Here is a 20,467-nt window from a genome sequence, read left to right as displayed (position 1 = left end):
AACACTGTAAATCACTGGTTTCAGATTCAACCTTCATCCACATTCAGCTGTGAGCAAAGACAACACAGAGCGCTCTGCATGTCAAACAGCAGCTGACTTGTTAAACACGTCTGCGCTGCTTTGTAAAAGTCCCCGGGGTGAATTTCACAGGTCTGGTAGAGTCGTCTCAGCAGTCAGGACACGCAGGCGAGCTGGATCCTGAAGAACAGCAGAGAATGAGGAATGAGGGGAATGATGATTGTGTTATTGTTAGAGAGCAGGAGTTCAGTTCAAACACCTAAGGAAAGAGGTGTGATTCACTCTCATTTTGGATGGATAACCTGTCCACAGCCTGTGTAAACAAAATATTTTCACATAACCTTGTTTTGATATAAAAGCCCCAAAATAATCTTAAACATTCTTAGAACGTTCTCTCTTCACTGACAGATTTAATGTTTTCTTTTCATAGTGCTGTTTGTATTATCCCTCTGAGGAGGCGAGTCTATAAAAGCGACAACAGGCCAGTAAAACTGGCAGACCTCCATCAAAGAGCAAACAAACATTAGTCAGCACTTTTCAGAGTTTAAACTTGAGCTGAACTTTCAAACTACTCTTCTGTGCCTCTGTAACTCACCGCTTTCCGTCTGCCTATCCGTGCGTTTGAATGGCTCCCGGCTGTTTCTGCTCGCTGCTGTCGTCGCTCCGCAGCCAAGTCCTGAAGCGTGCCGTCGTTTGTGAGGCTGCCAAGCTGCGGGGCCGACTGCTGCGCGGCTCTGCGTGAGCCTGAGTCAGAAATAGAAAAATAGAAAGGAGATGGAGTTTTACCTCTCATCATGGTGAGGTGAAAGTATGACCTATAATAGAATTTAACGTGCAATCACAAAAAGTTATGAGGTTCTGGAGATCGTGATGGGTTTAATTTAACTTCTGAGCCGCATGAGCAGATCGGAGTAAAAGACAGGAGTTTGATTTGTGAGCAGATTATGACTCCAGCACTGTAAGATGGAGGTGAGACTGTGGTGGGTTCAGTACCTGCTGAGGGACTCCTCGCATTCAATCTGCGGACTGACAGCGTGTAATAAGCCCTGCTCTGCCCTGTGATGGAGCCAGGAGTGACACGTCAAGACAAATCAGACCAAGCAACACCTCAGAAACTGAGTTATCTGGAGAAACTGAGTCAATACAGTCAGGTTCCAACACACTGTGTAAGAAGTTTAAAGGGATACCTTTTACCTTACTTTTTTAAAGTGGGGTAAAATGTTTTTTTTTTTTTAAAAGTAGGGTATAAAGTGTTCCTTTAATTTTTTTTCGGATAGAGAAGGAAACGGGGTGAAAGTGGGAAGTGACTCAAAGCCTGCTCAAGGCCTTAAGATATGAGTGTTTTTTTTAAAGTGGGGTATGTGGTACATTTTTAAAGTGGGGTATAAGGTGCTCTTTTTTAAAGTTGCTTGTTGGGCTTTTTATACCTTTAATTGGAGAAGATAGGACAGTGGATAATGTACAAAACAGGGCGATAGTGGGGAATGACACATGGGAAACAGACCACAGACTGGATTCGAACACGGGCGAACTTCATTGGGCAACCTGTGGTGCTTTTTTTAAAGTGGGGTATCAGCTACGTGTTTATAATAGATGTATTACCCACAGGTATCCCTTCAGCTATGCTCTTTTGTTGCAAAACTGGCATTAGCAAAATCAAAAACTCAAAATAATTAGAGATGACGCGGACACAACACCACATGTGTTGTGTTCCCAAATAGTGTTAAAACAAAATTCCTGATGATAACATCTACCGACATCTGTGACTGCATCTTCTTTATTAATAACGGTTTGATAGAGTTGATTCTGTTCTGCAGCTGTGCCCAAGCTCAGCCTAGCTTTCCTGCTAACTTTGTCCACATTTTCTTGAAAAGAGGCGAGCTAACTGGGATCTCCATGGGGTACACAGTTTATAACGACAGGTGCCTCATACAACACTTGAAAAAACTGAACTATCCCTTTAGGTGTACCTGTGGTAAAGATGCTCCTGGAGAGACCTGCCTCCATGTCGTTCACCTGGTCTTGTAGTTTGATCACCTGCTGGAAGGCTTCTTGTTTGAAGCTGCGCTCCTGTTGTAGCTGCCCCCTCACCTGCACCAAAAAATTCAAACCTCATTTTTGCCGTGCTCAGTTTTCAGCCACAGATTCACACTTGTGTGAAAACTGTGGATATTTTCTGCATCATGTGATGCTCATGACTCAGATGGAGATCACAGACACACCTGTCGGATCTCTTTGGCGCTGCGCTGTCGGTGTATCAGGTTCATCCTGCTGCCTCGGTCCAGCTGCTCGCTGAGCTCTCTGAGCCGTCTCTCTCTGTCCTCCACGTCCACTCTCATTTGTTCCAGACTCTGCACGCGATAGCTGTCCAGCTCCTGCCGGCTCCGGGCCTCCTGAGCAGACTGATGGCGTGCGACACGCAGCTCCTCTGTCTGAGTGTCAGCAGGGATTTAGAGACAAACTCAACCTCAGTTTCTCAACCTCTCAGGGTTTGACATTAAGTGAGTTTTTTCCAAATGTCAACTATCAACACCAAACATGTTTTACATGAATCAAAGTTAGGGGGCCTAAGTTGTTTAAAAGTTTGTTACTAAAACATTTATCCCAAAAAAGCCTCCATAACATAAAAACTAACAAACACATCTCAACAGCTGTTCAGTTGGTATTATTCAGTTCAACAGTTTTCTCAAATTTACAGACTAAGATGGATAAATGGATTGTGAATACTCATGTCGATGCAGCAGAAACATCTCGTACCTTCCTGTCCAGCAGCATCCTGTTGCGATTGCTTTCCACCTGACTTTGGGTTAACTCTGTCCTCACTGCCTCCAGCTCCTCCTGCAGCAAAATCACCTCCTCCTCAGCTCTCATCTTCACTCTGAGGGCTTCAGAACGACAGCTGATTTCCCTCTGTGAAATGAAGAAGACTCACTTAGACTTAAACAGGACTTTAGGGAAACAGGAACAGTGCTGTTAAGCTAAAGCTGAAGAGCAGGAAAAGACAAATTTGGAAAAATTATGGATACATTTTTCAGGTTGGTGTAAAAAATATTCACAGCACAGCATTGCTCAGCACAAATAAGTTGAATGAATGAAGAAATCATTTAAAATCAGTTGTTTCAGACCAAGTCTCAATCTACAAGTGAAATAAAACATGTTTAGACAGAATGTGGTGTTTTAAATATTAGATCAGGATTGAATTGATTCTGCATGTTCTGAAGCTGACCTGCTGAGCTTGAAGCAGCTGTCGGTGAAGTTTCTCCTGCTCCACCAGCTGCCTCCAGCGCTGGAGAGTTTTCAGTCTACAGAGCAGAGCGCTCAGACGCCGGTTCTCCTGCTGCAGCTCATGGACTTCCTCTTTCTGACAGCACAGGTGAGACACACAAACAGGTTAGAGTGAGCTCCGAGAGGAAGGGTCAACATTATAAAACTGAAGCAGATGGTGAGTTTATATGAACCTGAACCTGTAACTTTGTGGTTATGAGCCCATCGTCATCTTTGGTGCAGCTGTATTTTTTCTTGAGCTTCATCATTCTTTCCACGCCCTCTCCTCGTATCCTGTTCACCATCTCACTCACGTCCTGCTCCATCTGCAGACGCTGCTCGTCAAGTCTGCCCTGTGATCAACAGAGTTCACAAGATACAAAAACAAAGAAGTGGAGGGTTGATGACGTTTCTGTTTGAACAGTTTTTATAAACAGCAAAGAGAAAAGAAAAGTCACACTTGTTACATACCCTGGCTTTAACATGATTATCATGGTTGTTGGTAGGCGCCGCATCTGCATGTGGCTGCATGCATCTTTGAATTTGGAGTGGATCATTACATTGTATGGATCATCTGTTGGTCATGGACACCAAACTGTTTTTTTTTCAGTGATATTTTTACTATTTTTGCTCCTGTGTTTGTCTGGAGATCCTGTATGTAACCATGGCTGCATTGTTTACATGTGAAATCAGCTGTTAGCAGCCTGTAGCATGTCAGTGCTAACTGGTGCAAGGCCTGATGTCTTCCCGGACGACGTGCTGGTTCCCAGGTGTGAGCTAAGAAGTGACGACATGGACCTGTCCTTCCATCCATCGTTATTTGTAACGTAAGATCTATCTCCAAGAAGATGGACGAGCTAGCTGTGCTAACCGAGAAACAGAGGGAATACCAGAAGGCAGAGTAGCATCATGCTATTCAAAGACATGGCTAACAGAGCTAACATCAGACACCAACGCCACATTGGAAGAGCTTCACCTGCTGTGAGCAGACAGGATCCAGGAGACTGAACAGACTGCTGAAGAAGCTCAGTCCTGGACCCTGTGGAGGTGGAGGCTGGCTGAACTGGAGAATGATGGACAAGCAGTCAGCATCTATTTTCTTATGGACCTTTTTGCACTTTCTATACACTTTCTTACTTTTGTTTTCTTGACTGCTGCAGTGACTCCATCTGAATTTCCCCTCGAGGATAATTAAAGTATTTTTTTTCTATTCTATTCTTTTCTATTCTATTCTATCAAAATCAAATTCCTCACCTTTAGCTGGATGCAAGTGGAGCAGAGATGTCGGATCAAAGGCTCATATTGTTCTCTAAATTTCAGACCCAGTCTCCTCTCTTGACTTCTCTCCTTCTCCTCCAGGTGAGCCACCTGAGCCTGCAGCGCTGAGATCTCCAACATCATGCCACGGCACACGGCAGACACCTGCAGTAGAAAACTAGTTTCTTAAGCACCAAGTAGCTTCAGATTGACCCACACAGAGAGAAAGAACATAAAATCCAGATTTATGACTCGTTTTCTCAAGTAGCTGCAGTGGTTACCTCTTTGTGTGAGCTCCAGGTCTGAGAGTCTCTTAACTGCTTTAAATCCTGAAGTTAAGGAAAATTTACACACTCTGGTTAAAAACTGCCCAGCCAATACTTCTAAAATTATGGCATGAGCTTCCAAAACCACTTTTTCTCATTCATTCAAGCATATTTAGTTGTGGCTGAGGTACCTGCTCCCTGTGATGCAGCAGGTGAGTCTCCTGCTGGAGGATCTGCTCATAAAACTGCGAGTGAAGCAGGAAGCTGCGGCGCTCTCGCTCTATCACAGAGCAGCTGAGCTGAGCCAGACTCTGCTGGAGGAGATCCTTTGAGACACACAGCTGAAAGAAAGGATCATCGTGCAGTAAATGCTACAATTAACACTGAAATATCCAGAAAGTGCAGATTTTTGGTGTCAGATGTTATATTTTAGTTCCTCACCTTTCCCTCTGTCTCCTCAGCTCCCTCCATCAGCTGCTGAACAAACACTTCCACAATCTGTGGGCGCTCAGAGGACACACTGTACTTCATTGTGGATTTTTTCCACAGCTCTAAACACAGACAGTAAAGTTAGGATTTGTGCCTGTAGTTGGTATTAATTCGCCATTTTCAGGTTGATTTTTCATGAACCTGTGGGGAGGCTTGTGCTGTGTCGAGTCCTCTCTGAAAGCACCAGCGCCGTCTCTCTGCTGATCCTCCTCTGCACCGCTCGGATCATGTCGCACTCTGTGCTCTCCAGAAGTTTGTGAAGCTGCAAGATAAAGAGAACATGTTCGTAATGATAAGAAGGTTTTTTACAAAAACATTTAAGGATATCTGAGTTGGTTTCTGGGTGGACTATACCTGCCAGGTTTTCACGTCCACTTCTGAGGCTCCAGGAGGAGGCAGGAGGGCCTGACTCCCTGAAACTAACACCTCATAGTCCCTCTCTTTGCCCATGTGTCGAGCCAGAGCTCTCATACTGGGGTAAAAGATTTCAGCTCTGTGGATAAAAGACAGATTTAATGAGTTCGTATCATAAAGCTTCTGGGGCTTTCTATATCACGCAGGCTTAACTTTATCTTCTTTCCATGTTATCTTTATTTCAAGAGGAGATAGTTCTCTGAAAATACAAAAACTTTTCAAAGAACTTTAAACTCATTTAACCAGGCATGAACAGCTTTAATTTTTCTGAAATAAAAGTTAAAAAAAGGAAACAAGAAATAGTTAATTGGTTGTTGATCAGATTTTGGTACAAGTGTTTTTTTTAAATAAATAAATTAATAAATGAATGAATAAAAGACACCAAAAAAAAAGAAAAATGGGAAAAAATATGATTGCACCTTTATAATCATAACTTCACTACAATCTATTTATAAGTCATCCAACGGCAAATCTAACCTTTGCACTTTAGAATCAGACACCAACGCTTGATGCAAGCTGGTCTTTTTACTGTTACTCTTGAATGATTTAGGCAAGAAAAAAATTCAAACAGTACCTGAAATAAGAGAAGATAGGCTTTATGGGTACAATGTCTGATTCTTTTAAGGCCAGAATAACAAAAAAAAAGTCATGGTGGGCTGTTTGACATTTGGGTGGTTGAATGTTGTACGTTCCATGATTCGCTGACAAATCATCCATTAACAAGGTACAAGTCACGTTTTTTTCCCCAGTTATCCGAAATGAAAATTGAAAGTTATGATGACCCTGTACATATTTCATATTCCGGATCTTAGTATCCAGAATATAACCAGGATCTGGATCGTACTTTCACATCTGTCAGAAATGATGGTGATCTTGTCTTGTATCGTTTTGCAAAGAACTCCAACCATTTATCATGGAGTTATATACACATATGGTGAAAACGGCCCTATCTCACAATGATAAAGAATCCTTAAAAAACATCCTGGATCCAGACGGTGATCCAGATCACCTCCAAAATGTAATCACTTCTTCCTTATCCTATTTTGAACATTTCCTGAAAATTTCATCAAGACCAGTTTGTTACTTTTTGAGTTAAGTTGTTCACAGACAAAGACATAGATTCATATTTTAATCAACTTACCAATACACCAACCAATTTTTGGTATTCTAATTTTACTCCAGTGTTAAACATTTTATCATTTTAAACATTTTTATCCATTTTAAATTCTTTAAGGAAATAAAAACCTGTTGTGAATAAAGATGGTGGATAGATTAAACTCATTTAACTCAGCAAAGCTGTCTAATTGACCTTGTACCTGTAAAGTTTAACAAACTCTTGATAAAGGCTGGGCTCCGTGAACACCTGAACACCCAGACGAGTCCGAGCCCAGCTCTCTTTGAACACTTGAAGCTGCTTCATCAGCAGGAGGAAACCTCTCAGCACGGACTGAACTCTGATTGGATCCCGGGGAAGATGAGCAGAGTTTGACACAGGCATCTCCTCTTCATCAGCCTCTATGCTGGGCTCATCCCCCTGAAACAAAAACAAAATGCATCAAAGATTTAATTCTACTTTCTTTGTCCTTGTTTTACCAAATATTGGAACAAAACCTTCATAAAAAGTCTTACATCATCAGGCTTTTCTTTGTGCACAAGGTCATCCTTGTTGCCAGGAAGACTAACAGGCCCCGCCTCTTGTCCGCTGTTCAGGACGTCCTCTATGAGCAGAGACACTCCCAGGGTTGCTGCGTTGGCCTGGAGTCTGCTGCGATCACTCAGACCGCTCAGACACAGCTACAGATTCACAAAGATCCTCTGTGTTATCTCTTCAGAATCATGTTCGTTCATTTATGCTTACATTTAATATGAATACTCAGTTAACCTGCTGCCATTGAGGTCAGATTTATGTGGTTTAAAGAGGGGGTATTCTGCCTTGTCTTACTTTAAACAATGTTGGATGTTCTTACTAAACGTGCAGATTTTAAGCTACATATCTATGTGTAGTAGAAATCACAGAAACTGACTGTAAAATGCTCCTGTCCATTGTAGAAATAACATGAGATTGCAAACAACCCTTGAAAAAAGAAGCACAATACCCCCTCTTTAAGGAAATTCAGTCCATAGCAGTAATCCGTAAAAGTAGTTATTGTGGAACCTGCATGCATAATTCGATGGGAGCAATGTCCCAAACGTGAAGAGGAAACAATTCATGACAGGCCAAGAAACTTCTCCACGGATACATCCTCTGAGCCTGCAGGGGAAGAAAGAATCCTGACATGAAATATGAAGTATTTATTTTCAAAAACCAAAGATTTGTTCACTTACATCATTTCAACCCCACCTGACAGCCTCGGGTCTGCAGAGGTCGGGGAACACTCAGTGTGAGACTCATCAGGTTGGAGCGGAGGCTGTCACTCAGCAGAGGGAGAGCGTTCATCATGTTGTCGTTGACACTTTGATAAGAGTTAACATCACCGGAGGAGAGAAACACCTCCCTGTACACAAAGGAAACAACACCAATCTTTACATATAAGTCACAATTAATAAATTAATGTAACTGTTGCTAGGCACCACCCCATTGTGGCTGCCTGTTGCAGCAGCTCTGTGATTTTTTCATCTCTTTTTCATCATTTTGCAAAGCACCAAACTGGTGGCTTTGTGGCTTCAGTGATATTTTTACTACTTTTGCTCCTGTGTTTGTTTGGAGATCCTACATGTAACCATGGCTGCATTGTTTTTATGTGCAATCAGCTGTTAGTAACCTGTAGCATGTCAATGCTAACTGGTGCAAGGCCTGATGTCTTCCCACAAGGTGAGGAGAAGGAGCTGAGGATGACGTGCTGGTTCTCAGGTGTGAGCTAAGAAGTGACAACATGGACCTGTCCTTCCATCCATCTTTATTGGGATCGTAAGATCTATCTCCAATAAGATGGACAAGCTAGCTGTGCTAACCCAGAAACAGAGGGAATACCAGAAGGCAGAGTAGCATCATGGCTAACAGAGCTAACACTGGACACCAGAACTTCACCTGCTGTGAGCAGACAGGATCCAGGAGACAGAGACTGAACAGACTGCTGAAGAAGCTCAGTCCTGGATCCCGTGGAGGTGGAGGCTGGCTGAACTGGAGAATGATGGACAAGCTGTCAGCATCTATTTTCCTATGGACCTTTTTGCACTTTCTATACACTTTCTTACTTTCGTTTTCTTGATTGCTGCTTTGACCCCTCCTAAATTTCCCCTCGGGGATAAATAAAGAATTTTCTATTCTATTCTATCAAGGTCGACCTCGACTCCTTAACATCCTTCCATTGAAATGACGTCTTCTTAAACACTGACCTGATGAGATGTCGCACAGCTGTATCAAACTGCAGCAGGAGGACACTCCTGCGTAGCTGCAGCAGACTGCAGACAGACTCTGGGTTGCTGGGATCAGACAAACAGTCGATCTGATGCTGGATCTCCTGCAGCTCTGCTCCTGAACACCACACAGTGGCCGACACACATAATAAAAACGTCAGGAAACTCTCATGACTCTTTCAATGTGTCTCTGAGTAATTTTTCAAAACTGTTTCTTGAGATAAACTTTTCTAAATAAGAAATTAAACCTTTAAATTTCCCTCACCAATGCCCTCACTTCCTCCCCAGCCAGCTGTGTCGTCTGTGTTTCCCAGCCTGGAGAAACAAACCAGGTAATGAACCACATCATGAAGAGCTGAAGCTATCTGCAGCGTGTGACGAAGCGCTGAGGCACAGGCCTGTTCGAAGCACATCATGAGGAGAAAGTTAGAAAAATGTGCAAGAGAAATGTTTCATGTGCTGCATGTGTTTGGAGCTCTTACTGAAGCAGGTTGTGTTTTGTACATGTGCAGGATTTCGGAGAAGTGAGGGATGAGCCACACGTTGAGGACAGTTTCTCCGTCTGCAGATAGAAGCTGCTGCTGCTGAGAGGTTCTGTTTGGGAGAAGGGGAACGTTCACTTGTTGCTATTTTTAGCATTTCACTACAAAATGAAGCTGAAGCTGGTGGTACCTGAGGTCAGAATTGACGTCACTTCCTGAATCCTGACTGGTTTTGTGGTTGTGTGCTGGGCCCATCGTGAAGTAGGACTTTTGGATGGAGGGGATTTCATCTAACAGTGAGGTCAAACTAAGGTAATACTGGACGATCTGTGCTCTCACACAGTGCTGTGATATCTGTGAGCTGAATCTGAAAAAAGAGGCAGAATTTACCTCCAATCTGCTCTTCTTTCTTTTGTCTCAGAGAAAAGAAATCCTGATGTTTTTAACTGACTTACTTCCTGAGAAAGTTGATTATGAGCCTCCGTTTGATCTTTGCTGCTTCCTCCTGCAAAGAGAGTGAAATTAATTTTACTTCATGGACAAACGATCACATTCATCATCCCCCTCTGTGCGCAACTCACTGGAGTTTTTATAAGACCCCCCACGGCCTGTTTCTTCTCCATAAATGAATTCAGCATCTCGTCACGCAGACCCACTTTTTCCAGCTGGATGGACACAAAAGCCTCCCTCAGCCTGCAGAAACAAACACGATTCTGTTTATTGAAGCGCAGAAATCACCCTGCTGTTTATCGTCGTCAGTGTAATCCTCTCTTCGTGTGGGGTAAAATCACCTCTCTCTGGATGTGACGGGAGTCCCTGTGGTGTCTTTGGAGGGGGGAGACTTTTTGGTGTTGGTTCCAGTTTCAGAGTCAACCTTTAGTTTTCTACCAGATAAAGCTGCTTCAACCTGAAAATCAAGAGGGTGAGGTAAAGAGGTGGACTTTTGTCGTCTTTCCAGACAGCCACAGGGTGCCGACCTGTCTGTTAAGTCAGCGATGCCCTGATACGGGTATAACTCGCATGTTAAATCATTTAAAAAACACAAGTTTAAAGAAATTCATCCTGTACCATGTGTGCCAATAGAAAGATCAGCTGTTTTGAACCAGGCTGTAAATATTTTTATGAAAGATGTAAAAACTGCCTTCTGATTTCTGGTGGTTTCTGGTGTTTCTGCCTCAAAATCAGTCACAAAGAGACACAAACCTCAGATGAAGATGCTGTGATCCCAGTTGCCCAGTGACACACACACACCAGCTTCACAGCGCTCATCAGAGCGTTTTTCTGTGTGACCTGGCAGGCTAGAGTCACCTGGAGGTTTTCTAAACTCTGTCTGTTCATAAGCTGGAAAACATAAAGGAGTCGGTTATATACAATTATCTGAATGATGATTCACAATTTCAGGTGTTAATTTGTTTGATTTTTTGCGTACATGTGTAACTGACTCCTTGGAGCTGAAGCTGAACTTGCCAATCTGGCTTTCGTCCAGTTCCTGGATGGTCAGAGGCAGGTGGGACGGGATGAACCTGCAGCAGAGAGAGCACTTTCAAAAACCTGAATTCTTTAAGCAGCACCGATCCAACTTTTCTGGTTCTGATACCTGGGCTTTGGTATCAACCGATACCAATGTGATACCATTGTAAGATAATAACCTGCATGCCCTACTTTGGGATAAGATCGATAATGTTTTGGGTAAAGGGCAAAAAATTAGTATATGGAATTACTGAAGTTAATATTTATTTAAACAATGAATAATTTAAATGTTTACCATCTTGTTTACCAAAAAATTCTTATGAATTTACACAAGTTCTTTTCAAATGTAAACTTTTACACCTTGTTGACTGGTGATGCCGCATAAAGCAAAGCAAGTGCATCAGAGGCAACATTTCAAATCCAGGTGCAGAGAGCGGTTTGCCTGGATTGGCACAATGGATCTCTTCCCCACAGATACCGATTGAGCCTTGAGGGGCACCGGTACACTGATAACACCTAGTGGTATCAGTGGATCGCTGCCTTTAAGCCTTAGCCTCTCTTTTGAGTCTCTGCAAGAAAAGTGACATTACCAAATTAAAAAGAGTACAGGAGGTCCTCGACTTCCGTGGTTCTCGACTTGCGTCGTTTTGACTTTACAATGCCAAAAATGTATGTATGTATGTAAGAAAATAAAGAAGGGTTCGAAGTTAGGCCGTTCTGTTCATATGCTCCTTTTTTGATGTGGAGTGCGTATGAATACACAGCTACACAGTGGGGTCATCAGCATCGTCCACTTTGTCTCCAGTCACGTCATAGTGTAGGTTGTCTGTGTTTATGCTGTGTAATTTTCTTGGAATCCTCACCTTTTCACATCATTCCTCATGAATATGAAGTATAATGCATGCATGTATTTGGATAGTTCTTTAGAGATTTAGGGTAAAAATCTGACATACCTGGAATTTTCAGGTTACAACACTTCCTAGGAACAGAACTTGTTTGTAACTCGAGGACCACCTGTATATCTCTGCATCCATAAGGTTCTAACTGAATTGTTCTGGTGTCATAATAAAGAAAATGCTTGAGAAATTTGCTCAGAGGTGTCAGTATTGGTATAAATATCACTGGCTCAGAGTAAAAACTCAAGTATCACTCAAAAAAAACAGAAAGTTTGATTGAAATATGACTTTGTAGCTGAGCTTCTCCTGTTTCATCTCATGTTGACGTGATGAGTGCTTCATTTTATGTCTTTTGTTGCAGAGTGACCTCAAAGTCCCCCAATGAGGGGACCTAAGAGTTTAAAGAGTTAAGAAGAAGTTTTTAAAGCACTTGGTGATCATCAGAAATAATACAGCTTGTGACTCCTGTGTTGTCCAAAAATCATATAAAAACAGTTCATGTAAAGAGGTTTTAAACCTGTCAACACAGCTGTCGTCCTCCAGTACGGCTGTGATAAAAACAGGACTCTGCTCTGTTTTGTATTTCTGGTCAGCAACTTCAAACTGTACCGGCCTCAGGTAAAGGTGGAAATCATCAAAGCCGAGCTCTGAGGCCACGTTTCTGTACAACCTGAGAAGAAATGAAACATTTTATTACAGTCTGACAGGAAGAAGGGCAGAGCTGGTCTACTGCTCTGGTTTATTTTAACCCTAATGAGTGTTATCTTAACTGTGCCAGATGAGCCGTCTCTGAAGCCGACTCCAGCAGACGATGACGGATGGTGACGAGCTCCAACAGCCTGGAAAAAGTGTCCACGGCATACACCTGTTTCTCTCGCCCCTGCATCATCTCCCTCTCCTCTGCAGATCTCACCAAAGACAGCCCAAAGTTCTGCACCAGAATGGGGCTCTCAAAAAACACACCTGAGAACAACTGACAGAGAAAAAAAGAGTTAAACTTCAGCGTAAATCATTCAACTTCACCCACAAGGGAGAAAAACTCACATCCTTCTGTATCCGAGTGCTGTACGAGTCTCCAGGAGGAGGCAGGTGACTCCAGCTCTGCAGGGCCCGCTGCAGAAGCTTCTGTTTGAGGCAGAGTTTGTCTGAGCTGCTGGTGGCTTGGTGCAGTTGACAGAGCTCAGAGTGAGCCTTAGATAAGACATCATAGATGGCAGAGACTAGGCAGAGCGAGGGATGGACCTCCAGGAGGAACACATTCATCACTGCAGGGCTGCAAACACAATATGGTCAGAAAAATGTAAAGAGTCCAGGCTAATAAAGAAGCTTTGGAAGACAATAAAAAAAACAGTGGTAAGAAAAAACCTGCTGGCGCTGAGAGAGACGAGCTGTTTGGGAGTGAAGTTTGGAGGAAGGCCGAAATCATACGTGGAGCCTTTGTGGTCGTCTCTCCAGATGTGTTGGAGGTACTGACGCTGTTTGTCAATCTAATAAGACGGACAAATCAATCTTTAACATTTAAACACATTGAGCAACACGAGAGTGCAATTTTAGCCGACTTTCACCTGATTGTCCAGGATGTTTCTGATCAGCTGCTGGTGGATCCGCAGGCAGTCTATCTCAGCTCTGTAGACCTCAACAAAGTAGATCTGATTCAGGTCTAGGTGAGGTCGACTGTGCATGACGTCAGTGATCACTCGTGCCAATGCAAACCTCTCCTCAGTCCCTGTCGTGTGCTGGTAGGCTTCGAAATAACAGTTCAAGAGCTGGAGAAACATAAGCTCACATTTAGACATCAGGCTGTGCGTTTACATGCAGTCAGTAACCCTTTCATATTCGGAATACCAGCAATAACACGGCTGCACAAAGGCCATGTTAACACCTGTTTCTATGGATACAGCAAGACGAAGTGGAGATGATGCACATTGCGTCATGATGTTGCCTGTGTGTCGCCATTTTGATCGGGATACCATGTAAACAGGTTATTCCGAACATTCCAGAAACCGGAATATTGACCTTAACCTGGATATTGACTGCATGTAAACGTAGCCAGGGTATCAAATAAAAACCTTTTTCAGGTGACAGTCTATACCTGCACTTTGCTCTCCAAAAACTCTGCCTCACACGTCCACAAGTCAAGAAGCACAGCGACACGATCGATGTCAGTCCCGGCCCAGGCGTGGACATCGCCTCTCTCTGCGTTTCCCACTTTCTGCTCCCGGTCTCTGTGGATGAAGTGTGAACCGACGAGGAGGAGCTCATTCTCCAGCTCCTGCAGGTCTTTCAGAGCCACATCGTACACAACATAGAGCCCTCTCTGATCTTGAGTGTGGATGATCTTCTCCTCCACGCTGTAAAAGTCATGAAGATTCTCCACCTCAGCAAACTCCATGAACTCTGAACAACGAACCTGGAACATGCAGAAATCGTTTGTTAAAATCCCGCCAAAAAGAGACACAAATGGAAAAAGATTATTTCTGTTGACTCACCCTGTGGTCAACAGGAGTGTTGTGGATGTACTGGTGAGAGCCGAGACCTCCTGCCTCCCCTCCTCCCCCTCTGACTGCGTTCATCCAGCCTGTTTCCTCCGCTGTGCAGCACAGTTCTCCCTCCTCCATCTGCAGGCCTGCCAGGTCAAAGGTCAAAGTCCTCTCCACAGAGCGAAGGTAGTTGAGCAACCCGAGGGAGACACGCTGTGGACAGATAGAAAAACTTTGACTCTATTCATCTTATTTATTAAACATTTACGTTCTTGTGCTGCTACATGTTCACGTGCTGATCACCTGAAGCTGTCGGAGTTTGAGATGTCGCAGGTAAACCAGGGACAGGTGAGCTCCACTGGTTGTGATTGGATCTGAGGCTCCCGAAGAATCCTCCAGACCCAGGATCTGCAGGTTGTCCTCTAAAGAGTAGCTGTGTTTACAAAGGACAAAATGATGAAACAAAAATATAAAATACTTCACAGACCAGAAAGTATTGTTTGAATCTTGTAATGTGTTTTCTCTTGACTGACAAAACTTAAAATGAGAATACTGTGATGCACCTGGAATCACACACACCTTTTATTTGATGCTTTTCGACTTTTCAGACTCTTGTGATCCTGACCTCCTCTGCCAGCAGATCTGCTTGACCAATCATCAGTTTCCTAACAACACAAACGTCACTTTTGATCAAATGTTTTCCAGAACAGGAAGCACTGGAGGAAGCTTTTTTTTTCTTTTCAGCCTCTCTGAGCAGAAAACTGGATGATACATGCCTGAGTGAGAGCGGCAGCGCTGTAAACACTGGTCCAGATCTCAGAGATCATGTGTCTCTTTGTGTTACCGCGGAGTGAGGGTGATGAGGTCGGTGCAGGTTGTGTATCGCCAACATTAGCAGTGCGTTCTTTTAAAGCTGCAGCCACATGGAGAATGTCGGGAACCTTGAGAGATAATGGACACAGATTACTTAGTGGCTTGTGACCCCCAAAACTGCAGTATCAGATAACAATGACCCCCTGTTGTTTACACTAATGGGCCACTAATCTAAAAACAGACAAAAAGGAACAAAATAACCCGAAGATGGTTAATTAAGCTAAATAACAAAAGATTAGACCAACTATGTGCACAATTCTAAATGTATCTACTGCCACAGATATCAGCATCATCCTGGTTGGGTCGCCTTGAGGATCTTGTGGCAACAAACAAAACAGATGAAACATTTTGAGTTGTATGATGTTTTATAAACTTTAATCCCTGTTTGTTTTAACCTTTTTAATATTGGACGAAATATGCATTTTTTAATATTTCTTTGATTTTAAAAGACCTTTTCAACCCCCTTTCCCTGTTTCATGCCTCCCACTTTGGGAACCACTGGTTGAAACCTTGGAATACCAGGATCTTTTATGGACATGCATGAGCAAGACATACTGTATATAGTGTGTTTCTTCTTTCCTTCTCTTTTTCAGAATTTTTCAAAAAGCAATGTAACAATTGATCTATAAGATGCTTTGAGGAGGATCTGTTTTAATTGCACTTTCTCGCCATGTTGTGGCGCGGGGTCTCCGCACACCGTTTTGGAACTAAAGGAAGATCTGATCCAACAAATTTCCTTTGTTCAAAACAACTTTTTACTGGATACAACATGCCAAGGTAAGGTATTTATTAGTACAGTTACATAGCGATATAGTTCGAAATGTGACATCAAGCAAACATTGTAGCAGCTGCCATATATTGTGCTCTGAAGTATCTGTAGGCTAATGTGACAACAAGTAAACACTGTCAGTTTGTAAGTAGTTTAGTAGCTGTTTATATTTAGTGCAGCTGGCAGCCCGGTGCTCTAAGACATGTCCGTAATGTGTAACGTTAGTAAATCCTGGTTAGCTATGTCCTGCCAGTTATCTACCAAGCAGAGCTAACGTAACCTCACTCTACATTTTATTGATAGATTCTCAAGTTTGAACAGACCACTGCAGAATAACTGCTGACTGTGGGTTGGAGTGAACATTAGCACAAACAGATTAACCCCTGTGTTATGGCTTAGCTTTCTTCTGCTCTTCTGTCCTTTTTCTGTTTGTCAGTTAGGCTCCTCTGTCCACCATCACTACAAAATTAATCACAGAAATTCAGTCAGCCAGCATTGTGTTGTCATAGAGACCTAGACGTGCCGTAAATTAATCCGGTCCTGGTCGGCCTGACCTGGAAGCTAAGACGCAGCAATTCAAAATAACCTGTAACCAGCAATAATGGTGCTGATAATCTCATTTTAAAGTGTGGATTATGATCAGGCATGTATCTAGAAGGGAGACGTTTTCTAGATCACTTTCATACTCCTCATCCTTTAACACAAACTATAAAAAGTGAAAAAGAACTTAGTTAGACACACTGAAAACACCTGATTCAAAAGTGGACCCTCATGACAGAATCCTTAAAAAACAGCAGACTCATGAATTGACTAATCAAAAAAAAACTAATAAACAGCAGTTAAAAGTATGTTTCAAAAATTAAATCGGTGTGCTCATGTTCTTATATCTTATTCAAAAACTTGATGACATTATTCTAACACTGTTACCTGCAGAAACCTGCTTTGCGTCTTCAGCAGCTCATCCACTGATTTCTTCTCCTTCAGCTTCATGATGAGCTTCTGCTGCCAAGGATCATGTTTGGGCTTCACCTGCAAAACAGACAAAGTCAATATCTGCTTTCCCACTGCCTTTTCAAGCAAAATGTAACGAGAAAAGATGGGAAAAGAAAATATTTGCAGGAAAAAGTGGTGCTAAATATCTTCAAAAATGCAAAGTATGAGTCACACAAAGGGCATCACTGGTATCTTACACAATACAACGCAAAAGGTAAAAGACATTTAAAGCACATACAAGTTGAATACAAGTAAAGTGTGTCTTAATAAGATGAAGGCAATATTGTGCAAAAGTAGACATCAAAGTGAGTTGTCATACTTTTAAAAAATGTAATAAATCCTTAAAATTTCACTAAAACACCAAACACAAAGAGAGACAAATCCAGTGTTTCAAGGACAAAAAAAGGTTACTGACAACTGATCAAGATGCTTCATGAACACAATGAAAAGGTGATTAATTGGCAGTTATTTCTGGAAGTTTCTGGAAGACCATGACGTCCTTCAAGCCTGAGGAAAAGCTTGGAACCATCTGTCAACCCAGAAAAAAAGTATTTAGAAAGACTGTTTGTTACTCAGTTGCTGCAGTCTCACCTGTATGAAGGGGATCCAGTTGGCCTCTTTCCTCACAGCCTGGCTGCCACTCTTCCTCCCCCACTGGCTCTCTTTGACCTCTGAACAATCATACTGAGGAAATGCTTTCATCTCCTCCTGTTGTCTGAAAATCTCTCTGAACTCTCTCCAGACCTGCTCAGGGAAAGAAAAAGATTCAGGGGAATTGATGCCGTTTAGATGCAAAAACTCAGACACTGCAGGGTTTCTGCTCCTGTGGTGCATTTAGGGTCAGTTCGACAACAACATTACCATGCAGAATAACTCCATCTCATCTGCAGTGGTCCTGAGCTTTTTAGTGTCGTAGGCCAGGTGGAAGTAATCCATCAAACACTGCAGCTCAGGTAGGAACTCCTCCAGGTGGGCAGTGTGTCGAGGAACGGCCAACCTTGAGATACCTGTGGATGAATGTATTCATGAAAAGCTGTTGCTGTCGCCTTATTGACTTAAAAAATAAGATTTTCCAGTTTTTGCCTGTGGTTTTCAACATTAAATTCACTGCCCTTGTCAGCAAATGTTCGTGTTATGACTCTCACTTTCAAAATATTGAGTTTCATGTGGAGATTCCTCTTGAGCTGTTTGTCCCTGTTCCTCATTTCTTCTTTCACATGCAGGTATGTAGTGCAGCACCTGAGGAGGCAGTTTTTTATTTACTTAGATGTTCACTTTAAATAAAAAGAGGCAGATAGAATTAGTGTCACTAAAAAGTTTTTCTTTTTAACCCTGAGAAAGTTGTGAGCAGTTTGAACAGAGTGGAGGTGGCAGATGAGCCATCGCAGGTAAATGAGCACATCATCCTGCGTGAGCAGTTCGGCAGTATTTCCATGGCCGGTCAGGATCTTCTCTCTACTGGTTGCCAGTCTGCGAGCTCTCTGAACTGCATCCTCATACTCATTTGTCAGATGCATCATCTGATCCTAAGGGAGGATGAGATGATGATGATGAAACCGGATGAAGATAATGTAACTACACAGTGTTGAGGAGGTGGCTGTAAAACTATTGAATTAATTGCATTATCACTGTTTCAGAAGCATTCTTGTATCCTAACTCACCAATCTTAGGGTGTATTTTCTCATTGCCTTAATCATATTTTCTCATTAACACCCTGTAGTTGTAGAAAATGAACTGTAAAGAGGATTTGACACCGGTAGAAAACTTCCTGTCATAATGAGTCCTCTGATGTTTTGCCAGATTGTGGCTCAGGATGTCACCTTGTAATGAGGATAAAGCTTCTCAATGACGCTGGTGTGGCGGCAGAATCTCCTCCATCTCAGCATGAGCAGATATTTGATCTGAGCCAAGTGATATGATCTGTCCGCGTAGAACTGTGAAGGAAGATACAAAAGAATAAAATAAGACAAATTGGACTCTTTCTTATTTCTTTCTGCTGGATTAAGATCCTTATAAAGAAAGGTTGTTTTCTTCACTGTTCTCACCTGGTGCAGTAATAGAGGCAGACTCTCAGGAGTGTACTCCAGGCTCAGGCAACTCTCCAGCTCTCTCTGCATTAGGTCGGCTGCGGACTGAACAGGTAAAGCTTCAGCCACCTGCAGCAAGAAAGAGTGGAGCTCAGGAAATGCTCATGACTTACAGTTGCCATTATGTTATCCAATGACTGTTTCTAAGGACTCAGAAACTGACTTTCTGTTAAATGTTTTTTAAGTTTTCTCATATTTTTAAGTCTCACCTGAAGCCCTTTCCTCAGCGTTTGTTCCCTCTCAGCACGAAAGAAAGAAATGTCCTTCGGAGGAAGAACAGAACTGAAACAAAACCAAGAATTTATTGTACATAATTAACTTATGCGTACACGTTAACAGTGTCTAATTTTACAAGTACGAAGGAACGACATTAACATTGAAATTTAGAACTTTTTTCTGTTAGGTATGACTACTGGAGCTAAAACGGCTAACGTTAGCTTATTCAAGCTACCGTTGGCAAGTAATAAAAAAGTCAAACTGATTTAAAAAGTCGTCCCTACACTTTTATTAAAGCTGCAGCATCTCGACTTTCTGTGCCTGTAACATTTTATATATAAGTTTTTTTAATTGGTTTTTGACACAGCTGTGTGTCAAAGCTAGTGTCAAGCTAAACGCTAACGACAGTGCTAACTTAATAAAGTATGGATATTATCATCGATATCACTGCCATTTTGTTAAGTTCTACATATTTTGGGTTTTTTTTTCTTTTTTTTTTCATTTTTAGTATTATGAAACCCCTTTTTTAATATGCTGTTGTAAATATTCATATCCACCAACATATTTAGCATGTTAGCATGCGAATAAGAACACCAAGTACAGCATTTGCAGATAAATTTAGCATAACATTTACATGTAAAATGAATTTGACCAAATGATATATAATTTGAGGAAATTAAAGAGGGTTTCCGTTTTTTTTAATAAATATATTTTAAAAACCCATATATTGTATTTGACACAGGCTCTGGTCAAAGGTTAACATAAGGACTATTTACAGGGAGAATGGGCATCTTAACTTCCGCCTCCGTTAATCCAATAAGTTATACCGAGATTCAGAAAGGACGGTCTTCCTAGTACCGAATGGGAAAAAAAAATAGTCACACCTGTAACATCTGGAGTGTGCTCCTCTGGGATATCCATTCTCTTCGATTTCTGTGTTGAGTGCTGAGATTTGATGAGACAGCTCTGCCTCCATCTGCTGCACTTTGACAGAGGAGGAAACTCTGTAGACATCCAACATGGCTGATATTCTCATGCGAGTTCAACATGTGTAGTAGTATTAAATCTAAACTTATGTTAAAAAATGTACTTTAAGATCTAACTAAATCTATTCCTGAGCTTACTGGCTTGTTGTA

The 20,467-nt window shown here is 42.2% G+C and overlaps 1 protein-coding gene across 4 annotated transcripts; it reads right to left on the bottom strand.

Moving 5' to 3' along the window:
* Positions 1-19: 19 nt before the first annotated feature.
* On the bottom strand, positions 20-20,445 carry LOC141806315 (uncharacterized). Of its 4 annotated transcripts, none has more exons than XM_074691760.1 (46): positions 20,216-20,445; positions 19,325-19,397; positions 19,074-19,184; positions 18,849-18,962; positions 18,360-18,554; positions 18,174-18,267; positions 17,890-18,035; positions 17,620-17,772; positions 16,963-17,064; positions 15,170-15,334; positions 14,973-15,058; positions 14,697-14,826; positions 14,403-14,606; positions 14,006-14,323; positions 13,479-13,679; positions 13,279-13,400; positions 12,958-13,186; positions 12,684-12,886; positions 12,431-12,583; positions 10,977-11,070; positions 10,751-10,888; positions 10,339-10,454; positions 10,129-10,240; positions 10,003-10,052; positions 9,738-9,914; positions 9,548-9,659; positions 9,331-9,463; positions 9,045-9,183; positions 8,050-8,203; positions 7,864-7,959; positions 7,338-7,502; positions 7,025-7,242; positions 5,649-5,787; positions 5,436-5,556; positions 5,247-5,356; positions 4,997-5,146; positions 4,821-4,868; positions 4,537-4,704; positions 3,477-3,635; positions 3,245-3,379; positions 2,776-2,928; positions 2,241-2,450; positions 1,989-2,109; positions 1,012-1,074; positions 614-762; positions 20-198 (listed from the first exon to the last, which is right to left on the bottom strand). In XM_074691760.1, exons 1-46 carry the CDS (start codon positions 20,365-20,367, stop codon positions 145-147), a joined length of 6,435 nt encoding a protein of 2,144 aa, XP_074547861.1. In that variant the 5' UTR covers positions 20,368-20,445; the 3' UTR covers positions 20-144. The 4 variants fall into 4 exon arrangements, with proteins under 4 accessions (XP_074547861.1, XP_074547863.1, XP_074547862.1 ...); XM_074691761.1 differs by having other exon boundaries at positions 21-198; positions 3,483-3,635; XM_074691762.1 differs by lacking the exon at positions 1,012-1,074.
* Between the last annotated feature and the right edge of the window lie 22 nt (positions 20,446-20,467).

The sequence above is a fragment of the Halichoeres trimaculatus genome, unplaced genomic scaffold (genome assembly GCF_033239565.1).
Source record: "Halichoeres trimaculatus isolate MK-OKI-2021-1 unplaced genomic scaffold, fHalTri1.1 fHalTri1_scaffold_17, whole genome shotgun sequence".
Classification (NCBI taxonomy): Eukaryota; Metazoa; Chordata; class Actinopteri; order Labriformes; family Labridae; genus Halichoeres; species Halichoeres trimaculatus.
Note: the sequence above shows the minus strand (reverse complement) of the source record. Positions and strands in the feature narration are given on the sequence as shown.